This window comes from Bipolaris victoriae (genome assembly GCF_000527765.1).
Source record: "Bipolaris victoriae FI3 unplaced genomic scaffold scaffold_44, whole genome shotgun sequence".
NCBI classification, from domain to species: Eukaryota; Fungi; Ascomycota; class Dothideomycetes; order Pleosporales; family Pleosporaceae; genus Bipolaris; species Bipolaris victoriae.
The window spans coordinates 192407-219313 of NW_014575348.1; the positions used below are offsets into that span (position 1 = coordinate 192407).

Consider the following 26907-nt stretch of genomic DNA (forward strand, 5'->3'; position numbering starts at 1 on the left):
AGCAGATCTTATTTCTCCTAGTAGTTCCAACAAGTAGCTATAGCTATTAAGCTAGAAGCAACTCCTAGAAATCAAACCAATCTCATTTTCCAGAATGAACACATTACATTTGCACAACAGCACTTAAGAAAGAGTGACTTGCCAGTCACACGAATTGAAATAGCATCTGTGGTCGACCCAAAGCAATTGTGCGCGAACCTATCCACTGAACATGCCAGGATCAGATCAAAGAAGCGGGAATATACGCTGACTCCCACGCAGGCAATCATGTTCTGGCAGTACGTCTGCAAATCTGCGCACTGTAATGGTTCTGGAGACCCACCCGACAATATTATCTAAATTCTGATGAGGCGTTTTAGCGTAGTACAGAATACAATGGCGTTGTACGTAGCGCTCGGGAGCGCCTAGAAGTTTGGTTATTTCGATTCCTACCCAGCCAGAGAGCATCATGAATGTATACGCTGAACTTTACACGAGCATAATAGAATATATAGTGAATTGTATAGCATCAAAGTAGACTCTGAGTTGGTTTCAGCTCAACACAACGGTCCCGTTTGTAATCTTGCGGACTCTCTAGAGTCTTCAATAGTAGCGATAGTATCTACGAGTCCCGTCAATCAAATCAAGGGCATTTTGTTGACCTTGCAGCTTCATCTGAAGCCGTGCCTGGTTCGCCATGATCTTCTCCTGCGCATTTGCAGCACAGCGTTGGCTTGCTTGATCGATGCGCTGCTGAATCTCCACTGGCCGTCTCTCAGGAAACACATATCGCGGCAAGGGCCCACGCTCTGGCCAGATATTGTACACGCGCAAGGCATTGTTCAGTCCAGGCACGACAAATATGTCGTCTGGATCCGACGCATATTCGACTGACATGAAGTCGATAAACCCGGCCAGGCTGAGGAGGGGCATGCCACCGTATGGTAACTGTGGCGCATTAGGATTGCGCACTACGACCTTGTGATCGAAGTAGAAGCCTTCTAGTGCAGCCTTGAACTCGAAGTCGGCCATGTCCTCTTTTGCAAACATGCCGCCGTCCTTGAGACTTCTCTTCCCTACGTGTTAAAGCAAGAAAGGGTCAGTATTCTTTTGCGCAAAGTTTGCTTTGAATTCAAAGCTTCACTGTGGTGGAAAAGATGACTTACAGATGTTGTCCGAATCCTTGACGCGCGATGCCTCCAAGAAGCTTGAAAAGGCTTCTGGAGTAATGTACCCGGTGCCTCTGGGATCAAGCTTTACAAAGAACTCCTTCATCAGTGCTTCAAAGGCCGGTGTGCCCTTCCCATTCGTGTAGAACAAGTGTTCAGTCCAGCCTGATGGCGGAGGCGCCGGCTGCTGAGGCGGTGGGGGGAATCCAGGTGGAGCACCGTACATGGTGAGCTGATGGTGATAGTTTGCAAAGTAGGAGTAGTTGGTAGTTGTCCCTATGCCGCGCAATAGAGATGCGACTCGAAGGTGATCAAAGGCGCCGTTTCTTGGAGCCTTGAGTCGGCTTTGATCTCGTAGTTCGGCGAAAAAGAGGGGTCAGGCGGGACGGGACAGTTCCCGATATAGCCAACATACGATGTTCAGCTGAAAAAGCCATACCAATAAAGTACCTAGCAAGCGAGTGGCGCATCTCACGACCTTTCTCCGAGGAGCGAAGTCCTACATGTTCTGATCCCTCCAATGTGATATGCGGATGTTTGAGGTCTTCCGAACAACCACGCAATGCCAACATAATGGAAAGCCTGCGAATACTAAACCAACTCAAAGAAGTTTACTGCAGTGAAAGAGGATGTGGTGACTAGTCATGCAATGCCTCGCTTACCCGCTATCAGACTTAGCGGAGCCCTTAGCGGCGGATATGTACAACGCATGACCTTTGGCAGCTAAGAATGGCATGGACACGCAGAGAACGAGTCTCAAGGGCTTCTCATAGCTGGAATGTCGTATATTCTTGCCTTTTCGTTTTTGATGCGGGACACATGGTATGGGCATGGCATTCCTGATGGGAACTCTCAGTTGTGTAGACATGCTTCCTCGACTATGCGCATTGTTAGAGTCGTCCATACATATAGCATAAAGTTTTGCTATTAGAACGCCGAAAAATTAAGGTTGAAGCTACTCCTGTCACGGGCCGGGACGGCCGCCAAAAGGGACAGGTATCAAAACAGTATAGTACAAGTTGTCTATCTCGGAACTGTGGGAGGTGAGGCTAAGTACAGAATCCCAGTCAAGGCGCTATACCCAAACGGGATAAGTAAGTCCTAGTAATGGCAGCGCCATAACATCTCTAACGATGCAACAACCTCTTGGACTTCAAACGAACTAGCAGTGAATTGTAGTAATATTCAGATTGGTATTATGCAATGTTTAGACTTCAAAAGCGCCGGTGGTGAATTGTGGTCATCCTCAGGTTGGTATTGTACCGTGGCCATACTCCCAACGAACCAGCGGTGAATCTTAGTAATATTGAGATTGGTATTGTACCGTGTTTGGACTGCAAACGCACTGGCAGTGAGAATTTGAAGAGTCACCTAGGCAGAAGCGAGCGTGACTGCGTACTTTGTGCCTTCACCTATCATTGCCTCCAAGTATAAAGCTCAGGATTCCACCCACTCAAACCACCACTCCTCACCTCTCCTCCAAGCTGAACTGCAGTATCTACTCCAAGCCAAACCACAGTAAGTAGTGTCATTACTAGGACCACTCATCAGCTCACATACGTACAGAACTGCCGCACCCGTACCCATCAGCCACCACAAGATGTCTGGTTCATTCCCCTCACGTGCATGGCAGAAACCATATCAGCTATCGTCAACACAGATCTCGGCTGAACTCAAGGAAGCTATTCACTCAGGGCTAGGGAAGAACTTTCAAAACGACTATAAGAAGGTTTCTGTAGTCCTCATGCACTTCCAGGATGACGATATTGGCTGCGATCCGCTCGAGGAAGAACTAGCGGACATCTTCAGCAACTTCTATCACATTCACATGATCAAACGCCTGCTGCTCACGAATCACGATAACCCGCACTGGCTTATATTCAAAGAGATCGAAGTGCTGGAGAAAAAAGGATTCACAGCCAAGGACTGTCTGGTCATCCTTGTCTTCTCTGGTCACGGACAAGTTCAGCCTGCGCGCAGTACAGATTCGCTCCGAGTACCCGAAAAGAGGCTGATGCTCGGGTAAGTTAAGCAGTTATGGGTTCATTGCTTGCAATGTATATACTGATACAATTTTTTAGGGGTGCAATCGATGCTAACGGAAAGTTCCGCACGAAAGAGTTGGACTGGGTAAAGGCAACCGATATCCTTGGGACGGAAGAATGTGAAGTACTGCACATCATGGACTGCTGCTACGCCGCCGAGTGCATGTTGGCAGACGCAGAGTTGTTGGCTGCTTCAACGCAGGTAGCTGCTGCAGACCCTGACACATGCTTCACAAAGGCTATATGCACCCAACTCCGTCGCTTCTCGGGTAAGCAGTTCACAATTTCCACGCTTTACAACGCCCTCATGACGGAGCGGAGGGCTTTGAACCTCGAAGCGATCCCATTCTACCATCGACGCGACGGCAAACCCTCGATCGTCTTGGGAAAGTACAAAGGCAAGATAGCTTCAGCTCCACCTCTCAAGCCAAATAGCCCACGTATCTTGCTCACTGCGCATCTGAAGGAGTCTGTCGACGACAAGGTCCTTGGCAATTTGAAGAAATGGCTCAGCGAACAGTTGCCTTCCTCGATCATGAACATGGAGATAAAATTGGAAGGCGCCTGGGACGCCTCATCTTCGGTTATCCTCTTCTCACTCCCCATCTCGGTTTGGACCCAGTTGGACCGCACCAACATGGCGTTCAACTATGTCGGTGAAGTCACCTCGCACAACAAGTTGTTGGAGCAAGGTACCACAACGCTTTCCATACGACCTCCTCAGGGCTCGGAGAACCTCAAACCCGGACAGTCCTCTGAACAGAAGTGAGCTGTCATACACCTCACACACCCATTTGCTTTTTACATGACTGCATCACACAAACCCATTTGCTTTTTCCAAGACTGAACCACACCCCCATTTGCGCTGTACAACACTGCACGACACCCCACTCCTGAGACATCTCTTCCAATCCGGCAAAGGATCTGGAAGATATTATGGCATGTAATTGTAGTCTTGCTGATCGATTCAAATGGTCATAGGTTTCTGTAGCATGAATTAAATATGGTCCTTATCTACTCTTTCAATCCCGCTTGCCCGCATCAACAGGAATATCCTGATGACTCCCCTCCCCACTCGACACAACCCCCAAACCCGACTCGCCCAACCTCGCACTGCCATACCCATTCAGCACGACCAAATCCTCCTCCACATCGCTAAAATACTTGTAATCCAGCCCCCGTAGTTCCTCCTCCTCTGTAGCCCTAATATGGCACCCAGGGATCTTATTAATAATGAAGAGAAGAATGATTGAAATGACAAACGACCATGCAGCGCAGGTAGTCGCAGCGGCGAGCTGGTATCCCATTTGCTTCCAGTTGTGGTTCCACCAGCCGCCCTCGTAAGTGTTGCTTTTGCCGTCGAGCGCAGGGATGGTTTTGGAGGCAAAGAAGCCGGTGAGGATGTCGCCGACGAAGCCGCCCATGCCGTGGATGGCGAAGATGTCGAGACCCTCGTCTACACGAAGAAGGTGCTTGTATTTTACGGTAAAGAAGGAGGCGCAGGATGTGAGTGCGCCGACTAACGCGGCGGTTTCGATGGGGACGAAGCCGCAGGCGGGGGTGATGCCGACGAGACCGGAGATGATGCCGGAGCAGAAACCTATGATGGAGAATTTGCGTGTGAAGAGGTATTCGAGGGCGACCCAGGCGAGGCCGCCGCCTGAAGCGGCGAGGTTGGTGTTGCAGACAATGTAGATGGAGCGGATGGAGAGATTTGCCGTTGAAGCACCTTGATCACTTATCAGTACGTGGCCATTGCATGCAAGAGATGATATCCAAACTCACCATTAAACGCAAACCACCCAAACCAAATAAAAATCGTGCCCAGCCCAATCAAAAACGGGCTATGCGGCCTGAAATGCGGCATCCGCGCGTGCAGCGACTCCTTGTGCGGATCCACACGCGGACCCAGCATAATCGCCCAGGCCAGCGCAGAAAAGCCAGACGCAATATGCACGGGACCTGATCCCGCAAAATCCAGTACTCCAAGCTGATACAACCAGCCGCTAGGGTTCCACTCCGCATACGCGAGGATATAGTACACAAACGTCGTCCAGCACAGTAGGAAAATCATTGACGGGCCCAACCGGCCACGCTCCAACATCGCTCCCGCCAGAATCATCGCCGTGGCAGTGACAAAGGTAAACCCGAAACACGCATATAAGATATCAGGGATATCAGAATTTGCGAGAGAGGGGTAGCCGAGTACAGTGTGCAAGCCCGCTTTAGACAAGTCGCCGATAAAAGGACCAGTGGTGTGCGATTGGTAGAGGGAGTATCCATAGACCCAGAACTGGATTCCGGCGGCGCAGGCGCAGAAGAGAGATTGGAAAATCATGGTCATGGCGGCTTTGCGGCGGTGCATGCCTGCGTAGAGGAAGCCGATTGCTGGGGTAATTTGCCTGGTGTTGCAAGTGTTAGTTTTAAGGGGTGTTGTCGTCTCTTTGTCTGTCTGGCAGCCCCATGAAATGGAAAAAAAAAATGATGGACTTACCAGCACAGTACTGTGCTGACCAGCATCCAGCATAGGTCCCCTTTATCATATGGAGCGTTGAGATCGGTAGTCAGTGGGTCGCCCCCAGTCGGAGTGGTGTTGTAGTCTGGCCACTCCAGTACAGGAGTCGGGGCAGGTGGTGTAGCCATGATTCTACTACTAACTACGACTAACAGAACTGCTAGTGTAGGCGGGAGTGCGCGCGCGCTGAATAGCTTTTACACTAGAAATCGACCTGCGGGATGCTAGTCGACACCGGGGAATAACGTTTGCTTATATTCAAGTAATAACCCGTCACATGCAATATATATCTCGCTGATTACCCAAACCAAACATGTTTTTTTCATTCGACCGGAGGTGCCACTGATACGGGCAGCGCACCACCACGGATCCAACGCAAGGTTGCTACCAAGGCGAGCCAGCGTACAAAAAGAAAGTATTCTCCTTGCCTGGTATGGTCGGGGCCTCCGCCATGCGTTATCGTTCCACTTCCCCAGAGCGAGTGGAGACAGCCAAGGAGGCGAAGGGCGGGAGTCCACACGGCAAACGCTTGGCGAGAGATAACGACGCGTGGGGTCCCGGGAACGCCTCCGGAAACATCGACCCAACTTTCCATGTGTTGAGCCCATTTACTTCTCGCTGGAAAGAAGGTCCCAGCATCTGCGCATTCCAGTCGACAACGTCTCGTCGTCCATGGACGCACCATCCACCCACTTGCGGGCCGGCGGGCCCTTGCATACCGGCTCGAAACTTTTTGCGTTATCAGCGTCGATCCTGAACTGATAGGCGTGCATGGTGAGCTTTAAATGAGTGAAGACATGGACCAATGGCGACAAAGACGCCACATAACGCGCTTGACTCATATCAACCTTGCCTGCAGCGAGGTCAGCAACGTGTTTCTGGGCGAGAGTCTTGCGTTGCTGCGGCGTCTTTTGTGATGCCGGTAGTGAGACCTGTGGGAACTGCCTGTGCCACAATCAGTAGACGCTTGGGAGAAGATAATGAGGAAAGCTAAGACGGATGGCCTATCACGACGGGTACCGCGCGGATATGTGTACCGGGGTATCGAGAAGATAGCAACCAACACCTAGGTGTAGTAGCACCTCCGAGTGGCTGGACATGGTTTACGTACCACAAGGATGCCAAAAGCCCTAGCGGCATTTGTTAGTACAGCAACTACTTGAGATACAAGATATCAAACCTTTGCTTGGTCTTTGTTCGATTAGCCACTTGCTTCCACCATCTGGAAAGCACAGCTCAATCATGCACACAACACAATCTTCCTCTGCAGCCTTCTTCTTTGCAACTTTCATAGGAAACAAGGAGCAGTAGCTCAAGATGGGCTTTATATCTGAAGCCGGTGGGGGCAATTTCCGCTTCTTGGACTCTTCCACTGGGGTGTCGTCGGCACTCTCTGGATCAGTTTCGGTGTCAGCGTTAGATTTTGGTGCGCTGACGGTGAAGTAATTCGAGAGGGTGTTGGTCTGCTTCACAGCAGCTTTTCTCTTCTTGGTAGCTCTTGCTGTGTCGTCTGCTGCTTCGTCCTCGGCAATAGTAACCAAATCTTCGGTATCCAGTGGCGCACACAGTATGCATGCATCTTCAATGTCCGGGATGGCAGTAGATGCTTGGCGCTTCTCAGATAAGGCTTTTCCTTCGCTGTATGTTCTGCACGTGGCTTGTATGGGACATTCGTCACACCGTGGTCGTGGAGTACAGATGGTAGATCCGAGTTCCATGAGCGCCTGGTTCCATAGACCCGGTACAGCGTTTTTCCGCTGTTCTGGGTAGTTGGAGGCAAATTTGATCAATTGGTCCGCCATGTCCCACATCACATCTGTCGTCTTTTTATCTTTTGCGTCCATGTACAGGCCCAACTGCCGGCTTAGTACTCTTGCAACGTTTCCATCGAGTACTGGTTCGGCTTCGCCAAATGCGATACTGGATACCGCACCTGCAGTATATCTCCCGATACCGGGCACTTCTTGAAGTTCAACCGCCCCACTGGGAATTACGCCCGAAGCACTAGGTGCAGACGTCATCTGCTTAGCGCCCTCGTGAAGCCGAGTTGCACGGGAGTAGTATCCCAAGCCTTTCCAAACGGAGAGCACATCGTCATGATTTGCAGCAGCAAGGTCTTCCACGGTGGGCCATTTTGCTATCCAGTTGTTGAAATATGGAATGACTGTCGACACACGTGTCTGTTGTAACACTAACGCTTGTTAGTATGGATGGCACGTGAGAGTGGCTAAACTGATGAGCACGTGATGACGCGTTTTGGCGCGTTACGCGATTTAGCATCGCATCGCGTAGCATTTGCAAAAAATGAGAGCGCCTACTTACTGACTTCAGACACCCAAACCTCATAGGCTCTTTTCGATAGAACCCTTTTAAGCTCTTCTTCTCGGCCTTCAAAGTCTGCGGGGTCGATCCACGCTTTTCTCCACGGCATACTACGCGTCTCAGCGACGCCATTGAACCAGGACAGCAACGCGTCGCATGCTGACCGGTTGCCCAAGATGAGCGGGTAGTGGTACGATGTGCTGTGGATACGCGATGGCGGTAGCGCAACGGTGGGTGGTGTTGAAGGGGATGTGATGATTGCCTTGGCAGACTTTGCAGCTTTGTTAGAATTGGCTGCTGCTGTTACGGCTTTCTTGCGTGGAGCCATGGTGCGTCTTGAGCAAGATAAGATAATGATGCGCTTTGAAAGGATACAAGCAAGAAGGGTCAATGATACCAACTATCAATTCCGCTGACGAGCGGCGACGGCAATATGAATGGAGTTGCGATCGCGCTAAGCTTTACTAGCGCGATTACAACAGAGATCGGGCTTCCTCCTGAATGCTTGTCACTTTTGAAGTCCACCAAAGAATGCCTACTCGCTCTGAAAACAGACACAACATGTAGCCGACCGCGAGTCAATAGTCTTATTATCCACATGGCTAACCAGCATAACACCCACACAAATGCCCATTAACATGAAGCAACCGAGGGCATGCAAACACCCCTATGTAACCAAGAAACATATCCAATTCAAATCAATGTGGGGTATAGGAACAAGAGAATATAACCGCAGTAACCAACTGCTTACGAAATCCCAGTACGTGCTTCGCAAAATTCGCAGAATCCAAACCAAGAATCTAAGCCCAAAACACATGCATGCCGGGTCTAGCCTCAAGCGCGCTTCTAGCAAATGACAATGCAACCGCTATGCTTACGAGAGCTATGAATGCTTCAGCCATATGTCACCGCCCTCTCCCTTTTCCCATTTCTTCCATGCTATTTCGTATGCATCTTCTAAATCCCGAACCCATCTCTTGGTGTCAAAAAGAGGGCTGGTCCACCGTGACTCGTAGAGCATGCGTCGTAATTCACTGAGTCGTCCAGTGGGTCGGTGACCCTCGTACTTGTAATCGCGTGTTAGGCGGACAGCCATGTCCTCGTACTCTTCGTCGCTAGATGCGATAAGCTCTTTCGCAGCTTGTGCACCGGCGGGCGTCTTTGGCAATGCGCCTTTAAGAATAGACGCTGCCATTCGAGAGCACATCTTGTACTTGTATCGTGGTAGCGTTAGCAACGGCGTACCGGACCAAAGCACATCTGCAGCCGTTGTATGAGCGTTGCACTCGGGTGTGTCAAGGAACAGATCGCAGACGCGTGCCCGAGAAATGTGCTGATGCTTCTGGGCAACGTCGGTAAACATGATACGGCTAGCAACTTCTGCACCTGCCCACATGAGAGCTGTTTGCTTCAGATTTGTCTCGCCAAGGTCGGGGAATCGTAATAGCCAGAGAACGGCGTTAGGGATCTTCTCAAGAATGCGCAACCAAGTGCGGAACGTCGTGGGTTCGATCTGGTAGAATGATTAGTCAACGTATGATAATCGGAGTCATGATTGACCTACCTTGTACAGCTGGTTGAAGTTTGCAAGAATAATGGCGTTGTCTGAAAGGTTGGGAAAGATTTCTTTGCGCATCGCCCATCTTCGTTGTTGCTCTTCTTCCCAGTTTGGCTGTCGACCTTGTGAGTCTGGAGCACTCTGTCTGTGGTCACAGCAGAAGAACGTATCTCTGCAGAAGATGATGTTTTCTCCGTATATCCACTTGTCGTCCGTGCCGCCACTGTTGTCATCTACCAGTGCATCTTCAAGGTCGATGTTACGGCGCCATTGACGGAGAGTGTCCGGTGGCACAGCAGTATCATCAGCAAGCAGGTAGTCACACCATTCGGCGCCGAGGGTACCCGCAAAACCCATAAAGGCCATTTGAACAGGGGCCGCGCGGGCAGCAAATACTTCATTCCTTGCCCCTCTGGTGTATCCGTTAAGGTTCACAAGGACATGTATGCCGTCACTGGTGATCTGGTGTACCAATCGCTCCGCAGACCAACTGCTGGCGTCATAGAAGACTGGAGATTCCTTCTCAATCTGCTTGCGGTGCTCAGATCCGTCACTCGCAGTGGTCGCATAACAGTATGCTTTTACACGGCTCGGGTCGTGTAACCCAAACACAGACTGCATCAGATGAGCCAGTGGATGGTTGTTGAAGTCTGAAGATACGTAGCCGACTTTCAGATATGGCCTCGGTGGGGCTGGTGGTTGATAAACAGTGGGTGGAAGCCAGGGAACCCTCAATGTTGAACATGAGATACGCAGACCGTTCCGTTGCGATATTAGACGAATTTGCTTGGCCGACATGGGACATGTGAAGGTGTGAAAAGGCAGTACAGTCGGGGCTGCAGGTATCGTCAAGCCCGCCGGGAGCTGCGGCCTTCTGTATGAGGATGATGGTCGCTGCTGTCCAGTCACATGTCGATCCTGGTACCACTGCCAGGTCATCCATCTTATCGCACGCTCAACAAGACGCACGATACGAGCGCCTTCCCACTTCTGACCCTTCCATTTAGTCAATACCCGTCTCATGCTATCCTCCTTCTCTTTGGTGTCTTGTGCGTTAGTGCCAGTGAGAACGAAAGGACGCATGATATCCTGGATGAAGTAGTCGTCCATGACACCTCTGCCCCAGTCTTCGCCATCAGCAAGCTGCTTCTCAACCAGTTTAACAACCTTGTGGATCCATCCGGAACTGGAAGCACCTGGTAGAGTGGCGTCCAAAAGCATGCCGTTCTCATTGACGTGCCAGCGGTCTCTGGAACCGTGATCATCGGCTATTCCGCCTCTGCCAGCCCAGTTGCAAACTGAGTTGAGAGCATTGGCAAGCCCACAAACAGCTTCTGCGAAGTCAGGGCTTGACTTGACTGCCTTGCGATAATAGAAGATTGCATCGGCGATCCGGCCTTTGTCTTTGACGGCGTTGGCAAGATTTGCGAGAGCAATGTCGAACCCTTGATCGCATTGGACGGCCTTTTCGTACATGTTGATAGCATAATCCAGTTGACCAATGTCCTTCAAAAGACTTCCGAGGTTCGTGTACAGGTGAGCGTGAGACGAGTCCAACTGAAGTCCATAGGAGTAGTATGCAAGGGCAAGAGCAACGCCACTGCCCGGAACCAAGCCAGGTATCTGAGGCTGAGCAAAAGCGTGCGACACAGGACTCGGTTTTGCAGGGGCAGACTGTTGCACGCTGGCAAGTAAAATGCCGACGTTGTTGGCTGTTGATGGACTCGGCTGAAGGGATAATGATAAGTAATAAAGAGCCAGGATCTCTCGGACACCGTGTGTACTTTGGTATGTTGGGGTCTTTGGCGAGTTGGTTGCCATGCCGTCTTGGAAGATTTTCGCGAGTGAGAGTAACGAGTTGCTCATTGTGGATATAGCTGCTTTCCGCGAAAGACCTTCACTGGAAACATGTTTCAGACCAGGGAGCTGGCCATGAGGTGGGAAGCAAAGCTGAGCCGTCCTAGTAGCTGCATCCGGTGGCAACAGGATTGGATCGGATGAGGGTGGCACACGGCGTCCACCTGGTGAACGCTCCGCAACGTCGTATCCAACAACGGCAAGGATACGCTTAATAAGGCCATCGATACCATTGGTGTGTGGTCCAGTCCCAATAAGAACTGCATCTTCAAAAGCTCTGGCAGCGGCTGCATTATCACCAAGTGCGTAGAGCATGTTACCCTTCGCATGTACCAATGCAAGAATGCGACCGTTATCGCAACCTGCAATGGCATATCCACTCGAGCCAAAGCCGGGTTGATCCGAGCCAGGGAGCTCGTCTAGCTCTTTGAAAACCGATGATTCTTCGCCTTCGAATTCGAAAATGGGGCGATCGGATGCTTCCGAGAGGCTCGACTCGCTATACGTAGAGGCTGAACGCTCGCTTTGCGCTTCAAGGCTTCGCAGGGCATCTCCTCTCTTGACGAACCTGAGCTGGCGTTCGACATCTTCGATGACCTGAACCGCCTCTCGTCCCTTGTGATCACTACAGAGTAAACCAATGAGGTGCTCGACAGCCTCAAAATAGCTTGGACGTAATTTGACAGCGCGCCTCCAATGGCTCTCAGCTTCACGCTTTTGCTGAAGAGCAAGCATGGTAGCCGCCAGATTCGAAATGGCTTCAACGTGGCTACATTGGGTTAGCATTGAGTATACACAGAAAACAGGGCGTGCTTACTCTTTGTCCAGGGTCAAGATATGCTTGTACCAGTCTTGAGCTTTTTGGTAGTCGCCTAGTGCGTAAGCCAGACAACCACCCAGAAGAATACCATCGATCCAAGTCCATTTACTTTCCTCGCAATGTTTGGTGATGGCATCTAGGGCAGAAGCAGTAGTCACGCTTGGAGGTACACCGTGTTGGAGGCTCTGGTGAACACCGGCAACAGATCCAGACATTCGGCGTAAAGTCCGTGGTGGCTCGATAACTGGAGTATGGGGCTGCATGGAATGTTGTAGTGGCATGCCTCCTTGCCACACCTGGCTATTTGGACCAGGACCCCCGGCTGACCATGCTGATAACGAACGTGAATGCGGCATTTGAGGTCTCTTGTGCACGAATTCTGATCCAGGTTGAGGTGACGCATAGTGATTGGGCACTGGACACGATACACGTCGTTCTAGAGATGGCATACTGCTGACGGAAGGGCCAGAAACGCTGCCTCCAGGTTGCCGCGGCGGTTTGGGGTAAATATGAGGCCGTTGATGTGTACGGCCATGGGGATGTGAATTAGTCTTTCGGGTCGCTTGTAAATGTCTAAGCATGTCTACGTAGACAGCATGGGCCCATGCAAACACCTTTTCCCTCGGCTGTTCGCTCGGAGGTAATGCACTGAAATCATCGAGCGGAATATTGGGCATGTGCTCAGCGATAGGTGTTGTTTGACCGGAATGCAAGAAATCTTGAGGACGTTGAGTAGGGGGCGGAGGGAGGAGCTGATTTTGATAGTCCAATGCAACGTTTGCATGGGGCTGCGCATATGGCGAAAAATCCAGTTGCGGCCTTGGGGCGCGACCGTAGGCGCCATGTGCATAGTCTAATTGAACAGGATTTGGCTGATGATGTGAAAGATTGGGCATGACATTACTGTATGGGTGACCTGCAAAGGGGTTGTTATGTGAATGACTCCAGTTGTGATTAGGATGATGCAAAAATCGAGGATCGCGCATGGCAGCAGGCCGATAAGGAATGTAGGTGCCATCGTGCCAATATGGGCCGTATGGCCCTTGGTCGTTGGAGACTGTGGGATTCAGGGGTGTTTGAAACGGAGGCCCCATGGGGGTGCAGAAAGGATTGCCGTACATCTGGTAGGGCTCAAGGGGTTGCAATGGGGGTATTTGGTTGAGCATCGAATCAATTTGTGGTAAGTGTTGGGCAGAGAGCCCAGATCCCGTTTCAAAGTAACGACTCGCACTCCATTCCAGCGCATCTCGCTGATTCTGGGCGTGGCCACGATGGAGAGCTGGCGAGCGGAGAGGGAGATCTTTGTTAATGCGATAAGGCATGCCTGATTCGGCGGTCACAGGAAGCAAGATGTGCTTTGTCGCATGGGGCTCTCCGTTTGTCTCGACAGATGTGCCATCGTATGCGGCGGCCAGAATACCATTCGGCGTCTTGCGGCGCAGCATGTGCTCAGCGGGCTTTGGAGTGCGGCCCGTATCGGAGGGCGGCGAACCGTACGCGCTGTGTCTAGAGAGTGGATGGGCGTATTGTTGGGGGATAGAGTGTTGGGCGAGGCTGCGGCCATCGGGGGTAGGGCCATTGCGGAGGTAGGAGGCGTGTGACGGGGCAGGCGCCATGTTGCTGTAGCCTGGGGTGGAAGGAAGCTGCGACGGCGGCTGCGGGGGGTATGGCCGAACCATGGTCATGGTGGGGGAGCCGTTGGAGGGAATCTGGTGGTGGTGTATGTGTGTGCGTACGTGCGTGCGTGGGTGAATGGGGCCTGTCGCGCAGGAGACCAAGATAGGCAGCGAGCAAGAGGGTGTGTACCGGTGGTCACCTTTGGGACGACTGTCTGGAGCCAACTGTGTGGTGACAACCCCACAGCACAGCTTCACCAGGAGCGGCTGGTGCCTATGCCTTCGCGGAATCGTCGCCCGTCTGCTGCGCTTGACATATCTCTGGGGGGAGGTGGATTGGACTGCTCAGCACCGGGCGTCGGCGTGCTGGCAGGTTAGCCGCAGGGAGCCCGGCGACGGTGGAGTGCTTCGAGGGCGAGAGAGGGTCGCTCAAGTGCGGGCCCTCTCTTTGCAAAGTGCAGCAACGGCAGAACCGGGCGGGCAGGGGTGGTGTCGGGACGGTGGGCGTTGTGGTGCAGTGTGCAGTCGTAGGGACGCGGTTTCTGGGCGTCGTGTCGCGGGAAGGCCGTCGTTGGTCGAGCGGGCTGAGGAGGCAGAGTCAGCGTGTTACGGGCGGGCTGCGACTGGGGGCGCAGCAGCGGTTCCGTCACGTCGTGTCAGCAAGCTGCACGTCGAGGCGGCGATGGCTGCTTTTTTACCCTTGGGGGCTCACGCTCACGCACACACTTGCGCTCACGCTCGACACACACGCACACTCGAGGGCGGATAGGCGGGCGCGCGAGATGACGAGGTGTGGTGCGGCGGAGACGAGGCAGCGGTAGGCCTATCCGCTTTCGTATCCGCTCAGTGGTTCGAGAGGTGGCTTGGAGCGATCCCTGCCGGGTGACAGACGGTCTGGGGGATGTCCGCCAGGCGATCGAGCGGGATCGAGGAACGCGCGCTACGGCGGGCGAGCTGGACGAGCACCGGCGGGAGTAGTGGCGGCGCTGGGCATGGATATGGATATGGATGGCAGGATGCAGGCAGGATGTAGGTGGGATGCGTGGGAACAAGGACAAGGACGCTGCCAGCTTCTTCTACTATCGCCGCCGTCCAAGTAAGTACATGGCCATCGGTGGACGCTGACGCCCCGACTGCATGGAAAACAAAACTTGGCCATGCTAGTAGCCTGCAGACTGCAGAGAGAGACATGAACAAGCCAGAGACGGCGCCTTGCAGGGGCCCTCGTCCATTGACGCGGGTGCCGCAATATCCACAATGGCCCATCCATCATTCACCAGCCCGTCCGCCCTGGGTGCTTGCATAGTGCATCCTTCTGGCTGCCTGACTGACTGACTGACCCGCCCGTCGTCCGTTGTGAACACATTCACCAGACTATGTAAGCATGTACTTACATGCATGCACACTCTACTTACTTCCACAGACACATGCAACAATCACCATACCCGCACGCCAAGGGCTCCCGCGTCAGCCATCATCGTTGATGCAGCCGTTTCATGTGCCACGCAGATCCCCCATAGCGCGACAAGGTACCGCCACACCACATCATGCACATCACAAACACACTCAATAACTACACAAACACACACATAAGCATGTTGACCGCGGAAAAGGACCACTGAAGCCACCCGAAAGGAAAGGCTCCGCGGTGAGTAATGGGTCGCTTTCTTCTTCTTCACACCAAAATAGGCCTATACAGTAAGGGAAGTAAGGGCCAGAGTGTTGGTGAAGTGATGCATCATCACACAGTTACAAGGATTCCAGGGTGCCCTGGACAGCTTGCCTTCCTGTCGCCAATCAAGCCTGGGGTCAAACTCATCAGTCGATTTTTTTCTCATCAGTCGACATTTGCCAAGTTGACCCCCATCTTGCAACATGGGAATTTGCCAGGCAAGATTGCGCTTTGGAGCACATGCTGCATATGCCCATGCGACACCGCCTGGTCCATGTTCAATAAAGATGCAGCGGCTCACCGCAGGAGCCCTCGTTCCTTAAGGCCTATGCCAGCCGATACTGGAGGGCCCATGCTGACCATGCTAGTACTGATGCTGGAGAAGGGTGGCGTCCTTTACATGGCGGGTTGCGCCGTCGTTCCAAGCGCATTCCTCGAGGGATGTGCGGCCGCGCACCAGACCCTACCAAAGGGATGCTGAGTGCACAGCATTCGACAACGGTTGACCTAGTCGGGTTCGTGAAACAATAAGGCGCACACCATGGTGCGGATAGGGTATCCTGGGAGTATGTGGAAACAAAGTGTGAGATGTTGTGAACAGGTGAGGTGGAAGGAAAAGCTTTTAGTAGCTCGCAGAGAATTTCATGTACCCAAGCGTCGCTTAGTCACCCCGCCCGGACCTACCTTCCGCCGGCCTGGGGTTTGATGTAATGTGGCATCACGAAAGTCCACCGTGTCAACCGCCGAACGCTTAGTTTTTCCGGAGTCCTCCATCACCAACCTGATTTCCCTCCGCATCGATCGGTCAGGTCATCTCTTTCGCCCGCGGTTCAAACTCTCGCTCTCACCATGGCCGAACAAGAACAACCCCCGCCAGAGTATGAGACCCATCAAGGCCCGCCACCACCGGGCTCGATTGCCATTCCGATACCCCTCGGACCCAATGGCGAAAAGCCCACCCCCGAGCAAATCCAGCAAATCCAGATGCAAATTGCCGCCGAGGCTCAAAGGCATGGAATCTCAATCCAGGAATATGTTCAGCGAATGCGACAGCAGGCCATGGCTCAGCAACAGATGCAGATGCAGGCGCAGATGGAGGCCCAGCAGCGCGCGCAACAGCAGCAGCAGCAGCAGCAGCCCATCCAGCCCGGCCCACCCAAGCCCGAGGCCATTGCTCTTGCGAATTGGCTCAAGTCGCAGGACTTGAAGCCTAGAACTGTCGTGCACGACGAAAAGAGAAAGGACATGTTCAGAGGTAGGATGCGACCATTTTTTGTCATGTGAATATGCAATTAACAAGTAAATAATAGTCAAGCGAGCAATCCGCGCCATCCAGTCTCCCGCATACCAAAAGGCACGGGCTAAGAACCCTCTGCTCCCAGAAGTCCACGACCGTGTTACCGCAGAGAACTGTTTCAAGCTCCTGCCGCTTTCTCTACTTGCGCTCCGGGTATCCAAGGCCGATGAGGATGAACACGAGGGCCATAACCACGCCAAGCCCAAGCGCATCAAGGGTCTGTGGACGGTCAAGATTGAGCAGCACCAAGACGCAAATGACGACAGCTACTACATTTGGCTGTACGAGGGATCGCAATGGAAGCAAAAGCTGTACGCTCTTGGCGCCTTGGTGGCCGTGATTGCCATTGTGCTGTTCCCGCTGTGGCCGCTGATGCTGCGCCAAGGTGTGTGGTACTTGAGTATGGGCATGCTTGGCCTGATTGGACTCTTCTTCGTCATGGCCATTGTCCGCCTGATCCTCTTCATCATCACGATATTCGTTGCGCCCCCTGGTCTCTGGCTCTACCCCAATCTATTCGAAGACGTCGGTTTCTTCGACTCGTTCCGACCTGTGTGGGCATGGCAAGAGGTACGTGAAACATTATCCGCCTTTTTAACCCTTTTCAAAGTGTGTTAACAAATAGACAGACTCCCGAGGATATCAAGGCAAAGAAGGCAGCAAAAAAGGAAAAGAAAGCTGCTAAGTTGGCTGCTAAGGCTGCGGGTATCAAGGGCAAGAAACACGGTCATGATGCTTCGAGGACAACGACTCCTGTGCCGCCAAATGCCGCTCCTTTTGCTGCTCCTCCTGCACCTGCACCTGCATCTGCGCCTGTGGATAACGCACCACAAGCTACTGGGGCTGAACCTACAGCAGAGGGCGGAGCAACTCAGCGGCCACCACGGGCGACTGTGGAGGAGGTTGAGGAGGAGTAGTGTAGGTGCGCGTGTTTGTTTGTTTGTTTGTTTGTTTGTTTGTTTGTTTGTTTGTTTGTTTGTTTGTTTACTTGTTTAGCTTGCACTAGGTAGATAGGGAGCGCAAAGGTAGAGATGAGGGGACGATGATACTATGCATGGGTCAGCAGGCGCAAATTTTGGCGTTTTCCACTTCAAACAAGTGTCTGTGTTCTGGGAACCGAGGTGACGCGTGATACTGAGGTGGAAGGAGAGAGTATCTGCAGTCGTACTCTAGCTTCTTTTTTTTAGTATTACAAGCGCTTTACTTGGAGATTCTTTCTATTTCAATTCTTTCTATCCAATTTTTCCCTCTCTCTCTCTCTCTCTCTCTTTAGTCATCATTCTTGTTTTGTCCAACCTAACTTACACGCTTTAGTAACACTTGTCTCGAATCTCAGTCATCCAAAATTCCTCTTTTTTTTTAGTGCCACCGTTTGTTTTACCTTTTGCGCAAATTTAAACTTTTTTTATCCTTCCTCTCCCGTGCCAACTGAAACTTTGTTACATTCCAGGGTCCCTTGAGGCGTGCGGAGGAGGGACACCACGGTGGTCAATGTGCACGTGTCCAAGCTTTTTTCTATTGCGTTTTTTTTGGGGGAGGGGGATCCTTGAAACATGTTGCGAGGAAAGTTTGAAAGAAAGGGTATAACGGTTTTTGTTTTCTTTTTTTTCGGATTTTCATAGGGAGGGGAGTTGAGACGGGTAAGGGCCTAGAGTGTGGTTTCGGTGTGCGGAGAATAAAGGTATGGGAGGCAGGACTGTTGTTATTGCGGTATTCCGAGGTTGGAGGGAGTGTAAGGAAGGAAGTGGAGGTTGGGACTAGTTTGTTGTTTGTGTAATAGCTGGTTTCGGACGTGGAGCTACATATTACACAATACTAAAGAGTGAGCGCGTACTTATTAGCAGGGGCTTCTATGGAGAAGAGGAAAATTAATACAGTCCGCTATGATTGTGTGTATTGGTAGGAGTAGTTTCGAACAGGTGGCAGGAGCGCGGGTAGACATGGGTGTTTGGGTGTCAAGTCAGGATACCCATGACGTATCTCCTCGTGTTGTATAATTGCGCCATATATCTCTTGTTTTCTTCTCGTACATGCATCCAAGGCATGATCTCGTGATTATCGTCATTTCGTTCTAGTTCCCGCGTGGTCGTTACAAGACAATGTGATGAGCAAACAATCAATTCGAGACCAAAAGTACAGTCATCTCTGAACCACACATGCGCAAGCTAAAATAGTAGTCAATTAACGTGACGATTTCAGCCACAAGCCACTAGTCGTACTTCAAATTACCGAAAAAAAGAACGATGACTAGGAATCACTGTTTTTTTATTCTCAAAACCATATCAACGCCATTACCATGCAACCGCCGCCACCGTCAGAATCGTGTCATGAGAGGAGAAGCCCAATCCGATGCCGGTGGAAAAAGAAGACAACAAAAAAGACCAAAAATTACTCTGCAGTGGCAGATGGCTGGGCATCCTGGGGAGCATCGTCACCATCATTGGCCTGACGATTAGGGGTTGGGGCAAGACTAGAGTGGACAGAGGGAGAGTGGGTAATTTGGCTGGTAGCGTTTTGCTCTGCTAGCTGGCGTTCTACAGAAAAATCATGGTCAGTACTAGTGTTGTGTTACAAGTGGATGAGTACATACCTAGTTCTCGTATCCGCTGCTTGAGCATCTGGTTCTCGCGAGTCAGGTTCTGAGTCTCTGCCTGGTAAAAAGCACTTTCATCTCTAGCGGCTGCAGGGCTGGGAAGCATGTCGTGGGGGTCGTAGGAGCCGGCTTGGCCGGATATGGGCCGCAGGGCGGGAGAGCCCGCATGACTGCTGTGGCGCGAGCGGTCTGCAAACGACGACTGGCGGCTGATAGAACCCAGGCCAAAAGGCGAGCGGGAACGGGGCTGGGCGGCCGAGGGCAGCGGCGACATGTGCTGCGAGTGCGAGTGCGAGGCGGGAATGGACATGGAGCGCTCCGAGGTGGGGGTGCCGTCGTCAACAACAGCAGAGGCCGACGAGGGGTGCTGGTTGGCTTGAAGGCTGTTTATCTGGGCCTGCTGGGCGCGGATCATATTGAGGAGGCGGTTGACCTGGCCCTCCTGCTCAGCCTCGAGCTCCTGATGCAGCTCACCTAGGCTGGGGGCGCGCTCATGGTGTGGGCTGTGTGGCCAGGTACCGGTGCCTCTGGCGCGGGCTGAAGGGCTCTGCTGCATCTCGCCGGGGGCAGGTAGGGCGGGATCGTTGAGGTTGAGGTTCATGCGGATGCTGGAGCGGCGACGGGCACGTTCTGCATCTCTCCGTATGTCACCTGACGAGGGCGAGCGCGAGTCCTGGTTGTGGATGCCGGCATTCAAGGCAGCCGTGGCGGCGAGCGAGTGGGGAGAGCGCGAGCTGGAGGGCGACTGGGTGCGAGGCGAGGGTGAGGCGTGGGGAGGAGGGGAGATGGTGTTGACGTCGGGCATGGCGGGGGACGGGACGGGATGGGGTGATGTAAAGTGGGGTATAGGAGTTGTAGGCGTAGATGTGCGTGTGTACGGTATGTGAGGTGGATGAGAAGATTGATGGATGTACTACTGTAGTCGCGGTAGTCAGCGGGCAGTCCGTCAGTCGTTCAGTTAGTCAGTCAGTCAGTCCGTCAGTCCGTCAGTCAGCGTCAGCGTCACCAGACAGCTGTGGTGGGGTGACTGGAACTGGAACTGGTTCTGGCGGGGCAAGTCGGACGGCCGCGCTACTGCAGGAACACCAAAGCCGGCCAGCCCTGCCCTGCCGCCCCCCTGCTCCCCTCCTCCCGCTTCTTACCACTACCAACGACTACGTACTGTACTGGTCAGCATCTCATCATCGCCATCGCCATCTCCATCAGCCCTCGATCCCGTCCGCCTCATCTTTATCATCCCCATGCCCGTCGTCATCTCGACATGTCACCAACGGGAATAAGATTTGCAGCCATGCCACCCGCTTGCGCGGGCTAACATGGCCTTCCCCGTGCACCCGCACCGCACCAAACTCTACTTATGCACCTCGCTGCCTGTGGCACACGCTGAGACACCAGGCCAAACATTGTGCCTACGCCCCTGGTGACCTTCTACCCACGCTGCCACTACGACTTCATTTTCCTTTTGGCCTCGTCGTCGTACCCTGACCATGTTTGTGACGGACGTGCCACACTGGCCGTAAAAACAAGTTCACCGCCCAAACACGATCCAATATCTCCCCACGCCCCAGTATTGCCTGGCGTCGGCTGCTACGGCCACACTGCCGCTCCCTGCCCGGCCTTGTCCTGCAGAGTTTCGCTAATAATACTTTTTTCTGCGACCCTGTCCTTTCCACCCCGCCCCGGAGAGCGGCCAGGTGGTGGATTCTGCTACAGACTACTCTGTCCTCGTCATCACTGTCGTCGTCGCTGTCTCCGCCTTTGCAAGGTCCTACCTAGCCTCCCTCTCTCTACCAAGACGCGTCGTCGCGTACCTACACCCCAACTAACCCCCATTCACATCGGCGCGCTTCGTCCGCGTGCACAGCCAAATGCTCGTGTTGGCTGGGCCAGCGCACTGTCAAAAGACGTTGTGCCGGCCCTCCCCCGGCTAGCCTGCTTGCAGCGCGCCAAAATAACCCTGGTCTCGATTAGCGCACGCCGTCGCCATCTCTCCCTTCCCAACTTTGTCTTCGAGCTGGCAGTATAGGGGCCACATTACACCCCCTGCGTCTTCACATCACACAGGGAACTGCTCCCCTGGCGCACTACCATGATTACCCATCCTTCATCTGCGGCAACTAACACTCGCCACCACTCCTCTCCCTCTTCCGCGACTCTCGTCACCAAAGCCGACTCGTGTCGTCGTTTCACTTTGGTCAGCTTTCTGGTCCTGTCCACATATCTGCCGCCCAGCGCCGCCGCCTACTTCTTGTTCATGGGCTCATGTCCCGTCCGCTCGTTTGATCTTCGCTTCTCCTGGTGCTATACCACCACCACCTATATCCCGCTCCTTGTTCCTTTCCGCTGACTCTCCCCACATTGATTGATCCCCAATTCGGCTCTTTCGTTATCCTCGACTTCCCAATCGCTATTGTCACACTCTCACACACGGACCATATTCGACCAACGTTTGCACCCCGGCCGTCCCTTCCGAGAGCCCTTGACCTCCGAGAGACCAGCCTTCCCTGTCGCTCTCCATATCGACAGATTCGACTGTCCCGTGCCGCAACCAATCTGCCACACCTACTACCCACTTGCCTTATCCCCTCTAAATCACATACTCGCCGGAACTCACGTTTACCCTCCAGTCGCTCTCTCACATTTCCACTATACTGCCGCTGTGCAGTCACAGCACATTCACAATGGCCGACCTTTCGGCACGGCCGCCCATGTCCAGATGGCGCCTCACCCGCTCCACAGCAAACTTGCGAGAAGCAGCACGAGAAGCAGCACGCTCACCCTCGGTAGCATCCAAAGTATCCGTACCCGCTCCACCAAAAACGCTCGAGCGTGTATCTTCTAGAATGTCCTTGTTCAACTTGTTCAGCAAGCCAAAGGTAGAAAAGGCCCGCGGTCACACAGAGGTTGGACTCGCAGTGCCAATGCGGCCACAAACGCCACCAAAGCCGACTGCTCCCATGTCCATACCCAAGTCTTCACTGCGACAAAACCCTTCGCCCCCCGCTCAGCAGACAATACGCGCCCGAGCAAGCCAAAGATTCCGGCCCATATCTATGCGCTCCGCTGTATCATATAACGAGTTTGGTGACTGGGAGCCGCCGCCGCTCTTCCAGGCTTTCCCCCAGTCCATCAAGCATGCTACCGTGCAAGCCTGTGTCTTTGCTCCAGAGGTCTTGATGCGGACACAGAGCCAAAGACGGCAAGCAGAGTCTCTACTCGAGAGAATCGACCATGAACGCGAACTATCCACCATTACTGAAAACAGCACAGAGGCCAAGAAGTTGGAGAAGAGTCACAAACGCCTCATATCCCACTCGGTGCTTCACCCACCTACACCAGAGCTTGTCAACAAAATCTACGTCCTCGTCACTAGCGGGTACATCCTGCAATATGCTGGTGATGGCCCCTTTGACAGGGTACCGGAAAAGGTACTCAAACTCGGCAAGGAGTCTGCGGCTTTTGCCTGTGATCTCATACCCGGCAAACATTGGGTGCTTCAAATATCCAGCCATGCTAGCGATGATGGCGCACTCGAAGTTGGCCCAAAGAGCTCAATCCTAGCACGTCTGCGGACACAACATCTCAACACACGCAGGTCCGTAACGAGCTTCCTCTTAGTTCTTGAGAGCGCCGAAGAGATGGACGAATGGATGACGAGTGTGCGAAGGGAGATTGATAACCTTGGTGGTACAAGAACAAGGGATGACTCTGCCCGAGCTTCTTGCTCTACCGATGGCGGCTCGGTAAGCAAAGAGTCTGCTGAAATTGCCAACCATCGGTTCAGGGTCAGTCGAGACGCGTACAACATGAGCAAGGTTGTACCAATCGAACCACGCCTTTCAGCGTCGCCAAAAATCATCACCTCAGACTGGGAAACGAATCCTGAACAGACCAAACGAAGCATCGACTCATCAAGCGGACAATCTCATCGACAAAGTAGCCGTCTCTCCGTCGAGACGTCATCAGCCACATCGACACCGGTATCCCAACACCAGATGCAACTCGAACAATTGCGCGGCCGCTCACGGTACTCCTTCATGTCGTCATCGACATCTTTCTCTGGCGCCGGGACCCAGAACACATCGCGCGAATCATCACCCGCGCCACAATCACCTCTGATGGAAGAGTGTGGTGCGACTGGCGACAACGAGCCCCTCCGAAGTGCCATGTCCCTGCGATCCTTCCAAATGAATCCAAACAGTTCAATGTCATCCCGACGTAGATCCATGCAGCCACTGCCGACAACTGACGAGAATCTTCTGCAAACAGCTGAGACATTGTCTAAGAACTTGCGTCATTCTCTCTACAGTCCTGCCTCACCCACGTTTCCCGGGATTGAAAACCCTTTGGCCGCAGGCCCAATTATATCAGTCAACCAAGCACCAAGTCCGGACCAACCTCAAGAAACTGAAATCGGTTTGGCATACTCATCACCCCCGGAGCTCAAGAACGATATACCAGACCAGCCCGAGGAAGATGACAGCCCTCCCACTCGCGAGGATAGCCCAGTGAGGTTCAATGCTCATGTCTACAGTTCACCACCTAGGAGGGACGTCATCTCGCCTCCTCCCAAAGAGCCTGCACCACTTCCCCCACCGCCTGCTCGACGCCAGTCCATCATGGGTAATACGACAACAACAGGCATGTCAAACCCAGCGCCCTACCTTGCTTCTACCAGCAAGGTCACCGGCACAAGACGTCGAACTTCGGGATCACCAAAGCCCTTTCTGCGACCTATTCCAGTCCGCCCTCAAGCCCAACATATCGATTCTGCCAGACGTCGAGCCAGTCAGACACCCTCACCTACGCCCTCGATTTCTCCCTTGATCGCGAATCGATCTGTGACTGCGCCAATAAGGCCAGCTTCAGCGGCATCCAACATGACAACATCCCCTAGCCTTCATGGTCTTAATTCAGCACAGTCTAACCCACTGCGTCGGCCAGCCTCGGTTCAGATACGTTCTGATCGGGCACCTTTCCTGTCATCCCGCCCACTGCGCCTCATCTCGTCTACGCCCTCTTTCGTTCCTGGCCAAAGAATGTCAATCCAAGCAGTCCCTACAACTACCAACGTTCAAGCATACCCTAATATCGAGGCGCTGAGGCAACGAACGTTAGCACAGCAAACCAGCCAAAAGACGATTGTAGTAAAGCATAGTCTAAGTTCAATTGGCCTGCCGCCACCCGCGCCGCCACCAAACATGCCTCTTCCTCCACCTCCTCGCAATATCACATCACCTACTCCGCCGCCCAGCATACCGCTTCCTCCGCCACCACCAACCGCGGATCATCCAGTCACGCCTCTCAGCATGCCCCTTTCTCCGCTCATGGGCCTCCCAGCACCACCGCCTACTGCGCCACTACCCCCTACGCCGCCCGAGGTTGCACTTAGGGCTTCTATCGTCTGATTATCACCAAAAAGATGTCTTATACGAACATCGTGTACACCATGGAGTCGGCGTTTCGAATCAGTCTTTGTTATTATACTATTGAGATTTGGGCCGGCTCTGCTTTCCTCGTCGCGGCTATTACGCCTTCATGTCACTGCCTACCTTGATGCCTGTTCTTTTCTAAAATATTGGTCTGGAGGGGAGAAATTGTCGTATGTCTGTTTTCCGCGCTATACCAGTCCGTTGGATCTCTTTGTCTCTCCTTTGATTTCCTTTTCCAAGCCCCTTGTTCTCTTCGTGTATCTTCTTTTTTTCTCGCTTGATTGCGTCATTTGCATGCTATACTACGCACGCACGTCTTGATGGGTTGTTTTCTTAATCTTGGTACCGGATATGGCCCTTTTTGCTGGACCAGGGTCCGCAAGGGTCTTCCGTGTAACTGGATCTATTGCGTTTGTTCTTCAAGCACGTCTTGTAATGATTTTGTGGAGTTTGATTGGTTATCCTGGTACGGGAGGGGACACGGAGATCAAAAGAGATTTATTTGGGTGGTAGACTTTAGACTAGGTTTTCCCACGTTGATCCGTGCTCATGCATTCGGCTCAGGCCTCTCATGCACCTTGGGGGTTGTTGGTTGATTCTATCCTCTTCTCCTTTTCCATTCAGATTGTTTTAAACCTTTATCTGCATTGTGATGTATGTTTGTATAGTGTATTGTCAGGTATGCGTGAGGAAAGGGGGATTGTGTTAGGCCTTGGTGAAGTGCACAAACTGATTTCCTCATACATATTGGCTGCCAGTTTTACTTACTACCAAGGCACTCTCATAACGGAAATGATGTCAATTAGCTGAATTCCATTTCCAAGAAAAAATCTTTCCAACTCCCCCCAAAAAACACTATCCATGAATTATCTCGTCCACAATTCCCAAATACCCAATCACGTCGATACGTGACCCCTCCATAAAAACCCTCAAGCCAAAGCATCCCTGATGTTACAAAACTACACATTCACCCCCTTGATAGTCCTCCCGCCCGTCAACATCGCTCTCCGCATCATGTCCCGTCATCCTTGCCCTCTTCAAACAAAGTCGGCACTCTAATCTACCAAAGTTTCGGATGACACTTATACTTTGCCCTACTCCTCCCCCAAGTCTCCTTCTTCCCCTCGCCGCCCTTCTTCCCCTCGTTAACCACGCGACCACAACCGTACTTCTTCCAATGACCCGAAAGCCCGTATCCCTTCTTCTTCTTCTTCTTCTTTTTCTTGTCCTTGTTATTCTTCTTGTGCGCGGATTGCGCCGTCGACGCGCTTATCTGGGTTGATGCGTCGACGACGGCTGCGCGGGATGAGAGCGCCCATTCTGGGTGGTAGACGTCGTCGTCGGTTATGCCTTGCCACCATAGTGCAGGGTCCTTGGGGTGCTTGAGGGGCGTGTCGATGGGTTCTGGAGGCACATTTTTGCCGTATTTGCCGCTGGAGCGGGGGGGAAGGGGTTCGCCGGCGAGGGCGAGGGCTGGGAGAAGGGAGAAGGTGGAGAGGAGGGCGATGGTGAGGAGGGTTAGGGTCTTCATTTTTTTATTTTTTTGGTGGTTTTTGTTGCTCTTTCTCTCAGAGGAATGGTGGTGGAGAAGACTTGGTGGGAGAAGCATGGTGAGGTGAGATGGTCCTATATAGGGGGAGGCAAAGGGGGGGTTAAGGTGAAGTGGGTGTTGTGAGTGGTTGGAGAGAGGATCCTGGTTCGGATTTTGGACAAGTCTGAAGAGGTGATTATGATTTGTTGTTTGAGGTTTTTGATTGGTGGTGCTTTTACGATCCTGAACGAGACTGGTATATGGAGGAAAAGAGTATAGAGAGATTTGGGAACAGCCAGTTATGGCTGTTCTATTTCAAATTTGTGATATCGGACGGGAAAGCCACCACGACGATTGAATATTAGAAATGGACGTTCGCTAGAAGAACCATGATAGGGAGGCGAAGTTGAGGTTTGTAATGACTTGGACGCTACTTGTCCTGGGCGGGCAGTTTTTCTTCAACAAGTGCCGTGGATGCGATAAATCCGAAACCAGTCGCGA

At 52.7% G+C, this 26907-nt stretch overlaps 12 protein-coding genes across 12 annotated transcripts; 6 read left to right on the top strand and 6 right to left on the bottom strand.

Moving 5' to 3' along the window:
* Nucleotides 1-582: 582 nt before the first annotated feature.
* On the bottom strand, nt 583-1374 carry COCVIDRAFT_37979 (hypothetical protein; the record flags this gene model as incomplete). The annotated part of the gene is made up of 2 exons (XM_014700996.1): nt 583-1055; nt 1146-1374. The coding sequence occupies 2 exons, from the start codon at nt 1372-1374 to the stop codon at nt 583-585; spliced, it is 702 nt and encodes a 233-aa protein (XP_014556482.1).
* A 1374-nt stretch (nt 1375-2748) lies between these two features.
* Nucleotides 2749-3962, top strand: COCVIDRAFT_99725 (hypothetical protein; the record flags this gene model as incomplete). The annotated part of the gene is made up of 2 exons (XM_014700997.1): nt 2749-3170; nt 3230-3962. 2 exons carry the CDS (start codon nt 2749-2751, stop codon nt 3960-3962), a joined length of 1155 nt encoding a protein of 384 aa, XP_014556483.1.
* A 253-nt stretch (nt 3963-4215) lies between these two features.
* COCVIDRAFT_99706 (hypothetical protein) lies at nt 4216-5836 on the bottom strand (the record flags this gene model as incomplete). Its single annotated transcript, XM_014700998.1, has 3 exons — nt 4216-4922; nt 4979-5595; nt 5688-5836. 3 exons carry the CDS (start codon nt 5834-5836, stop codon nt 4216-4218), a joined length of 1473 nt encoding a protein of 490 aa, XP_014556484.1.
* Nucleotides 5837-6316: 480 nt separating this feature from the next.
* Nucleotides 6317-8358, bottom strand: COCVIDRAFT_26829 (hypothetical protein; the record flags this gene model as incomplete). The annotated part of the gene is made up of 4 exons (XM_014700940.1): nt 6317-6653; nt 6820-6838; nt 6889-7899; nt 8031-8358. The coding sequence occupies 4 exons, from the start codon at nt 8356-8358 to the stop codon at nt 6317-6319; spliced, it is 1695 nt and encodes a 564-aa protein (XP_014556426.1).
* Nucleotides 8359-8913: 555 nt separating this feature from the next.
* Nucleotides 8914-13950, bottom strand: COCVIDRAFT_26830 (glycosyltransferase family 41 protein; the record flags this gene model as incomplete). Its single annotated transcript, XM_014700942.1, has 3 exons — nt 8914-9543; nt 9595-12214; nt 12263-13950. The coding sequence occupies 3 exons, from the start codon at nt 13948-13950 to the stop codon at nt 8914-8916; spliced, it is 4938 nt and encodes a 1645-aa protein (XP_014556428.1).
* Nucleotides 13951-15234: 1284 nt separating this feature from the next.
* COCVIDRAFT_71599 (hypothetical protein) lies at nt 15235-15441 on the top strand (the record flags this gene model as incomplete). The annotated part of the gene is made up of 1 exon (XM_014700999.1): nt 15235-15441. A coding segment is annotated over one exon (207 nt), but the record flags the coding sequence as incomplete, so codon positions are not given.
* Nucleotides 15442-16402: 961 nt separating this feature from the next.
* COCVIDRAFT_16183 (hypothetical protein) lies at nt 16403-17767 on the top strand (the record flags this gene model as incomplete). Its single annotated transcript, XM_014700921.1, has 3 exons — nt 16403-16808; nt 16864-17420; nt 17480-17767. 3 exons carry the CDS (start codon nt 16403-16405, stop codon nt 17765-17767), a joined length of 1251 nt encoding a protein of 416 aa, XP_014556407.1.
* A 1471-nt stretch (nt 17768-19238) lies between these two features.
* COCVIDRAFT_99834 (hypothetical protein) lies at nt 19239-20248 on the bottom strand (the record flags this gene model as incomplete). Its single annotated transcript, XM_014701000.1, has 2 exons — nt 19239-19384; nt 19441-20248. The coding sequence occupies 2 exons, from the start codon at nt 20246-20248 to the stop codon at nt 19239-19241; spliced, it is 954 nt and encodes a 317-aa protein (XP_014556486.1).
* Nucleotides 20249-21532: 1284 nt separating this feature from the next.
* COCVIDRAFT_37986 (hypothetical protein) lies at nt 21533-21809 on the top strand (the record flags this gene model as incomplete). Its single annotated transcript, XM_014701001.1, has 2 exons — nt 21533-21620; nt 21676-21809. The coding sequence occupies 2 exons, from the start codon at nt 21533-21535 to the stop codon at nt 21807-21809; spliced, it is 222 nt and encodes a 73-aa protein (XP_014556487.1).
* A 315-nt stretch (nt 21810-22124) lies between these two features.
* On the top strand, nt 22125-24851 carry COCVIDRAFT_26833 (hypothetical protein; the record flags this gene model as incomplete). The annotated part of the gene is made up of 1 exon (XM_014700945.1): nt 22125-24851. The coding sequence occupies one exon, from the start codon at nt 22125-22127 to the stop codon at nt 24849-24851; it is 2727 nt and encodes a 908-aa protein (XP_014556431.1).
* Nucleotides 24852-25223: 372 nt separating this feature from the next.
* On the top strand, nt 25224-25388 carry COCVIDRAFT_99782 (hypothetical protein; the record flags this gene model as incomplete). The annotated part of the gene is made up of 1 exon (XM_014701002.1): nt 25224-25388. A coding segment is annotated over one exon (165 nt), but the record flags the coding sequence as incomplete, so codon positions are not given.
* A 547-nt stretch (nt 25389-25935) lies between these two features.
* COCVIDRAFT_37988 (hypothetical protein) lies at nt 25936-26406 on the bottom strand (the record flags this gene model as incomplete). The annotated part of the gene is made up of 1 exon (XM_014701003.1): nt 25936-26406. The coding sequence occupies one exon, from the start codon at nt 26404-26406 to the stop codon at nt 25936-25938; it is 471 nt and encodes a 156-aa protein (XP_014556489.1).
* Between the last annotated feature and the right edge of the window lie 501 nt (nt 26407-26907).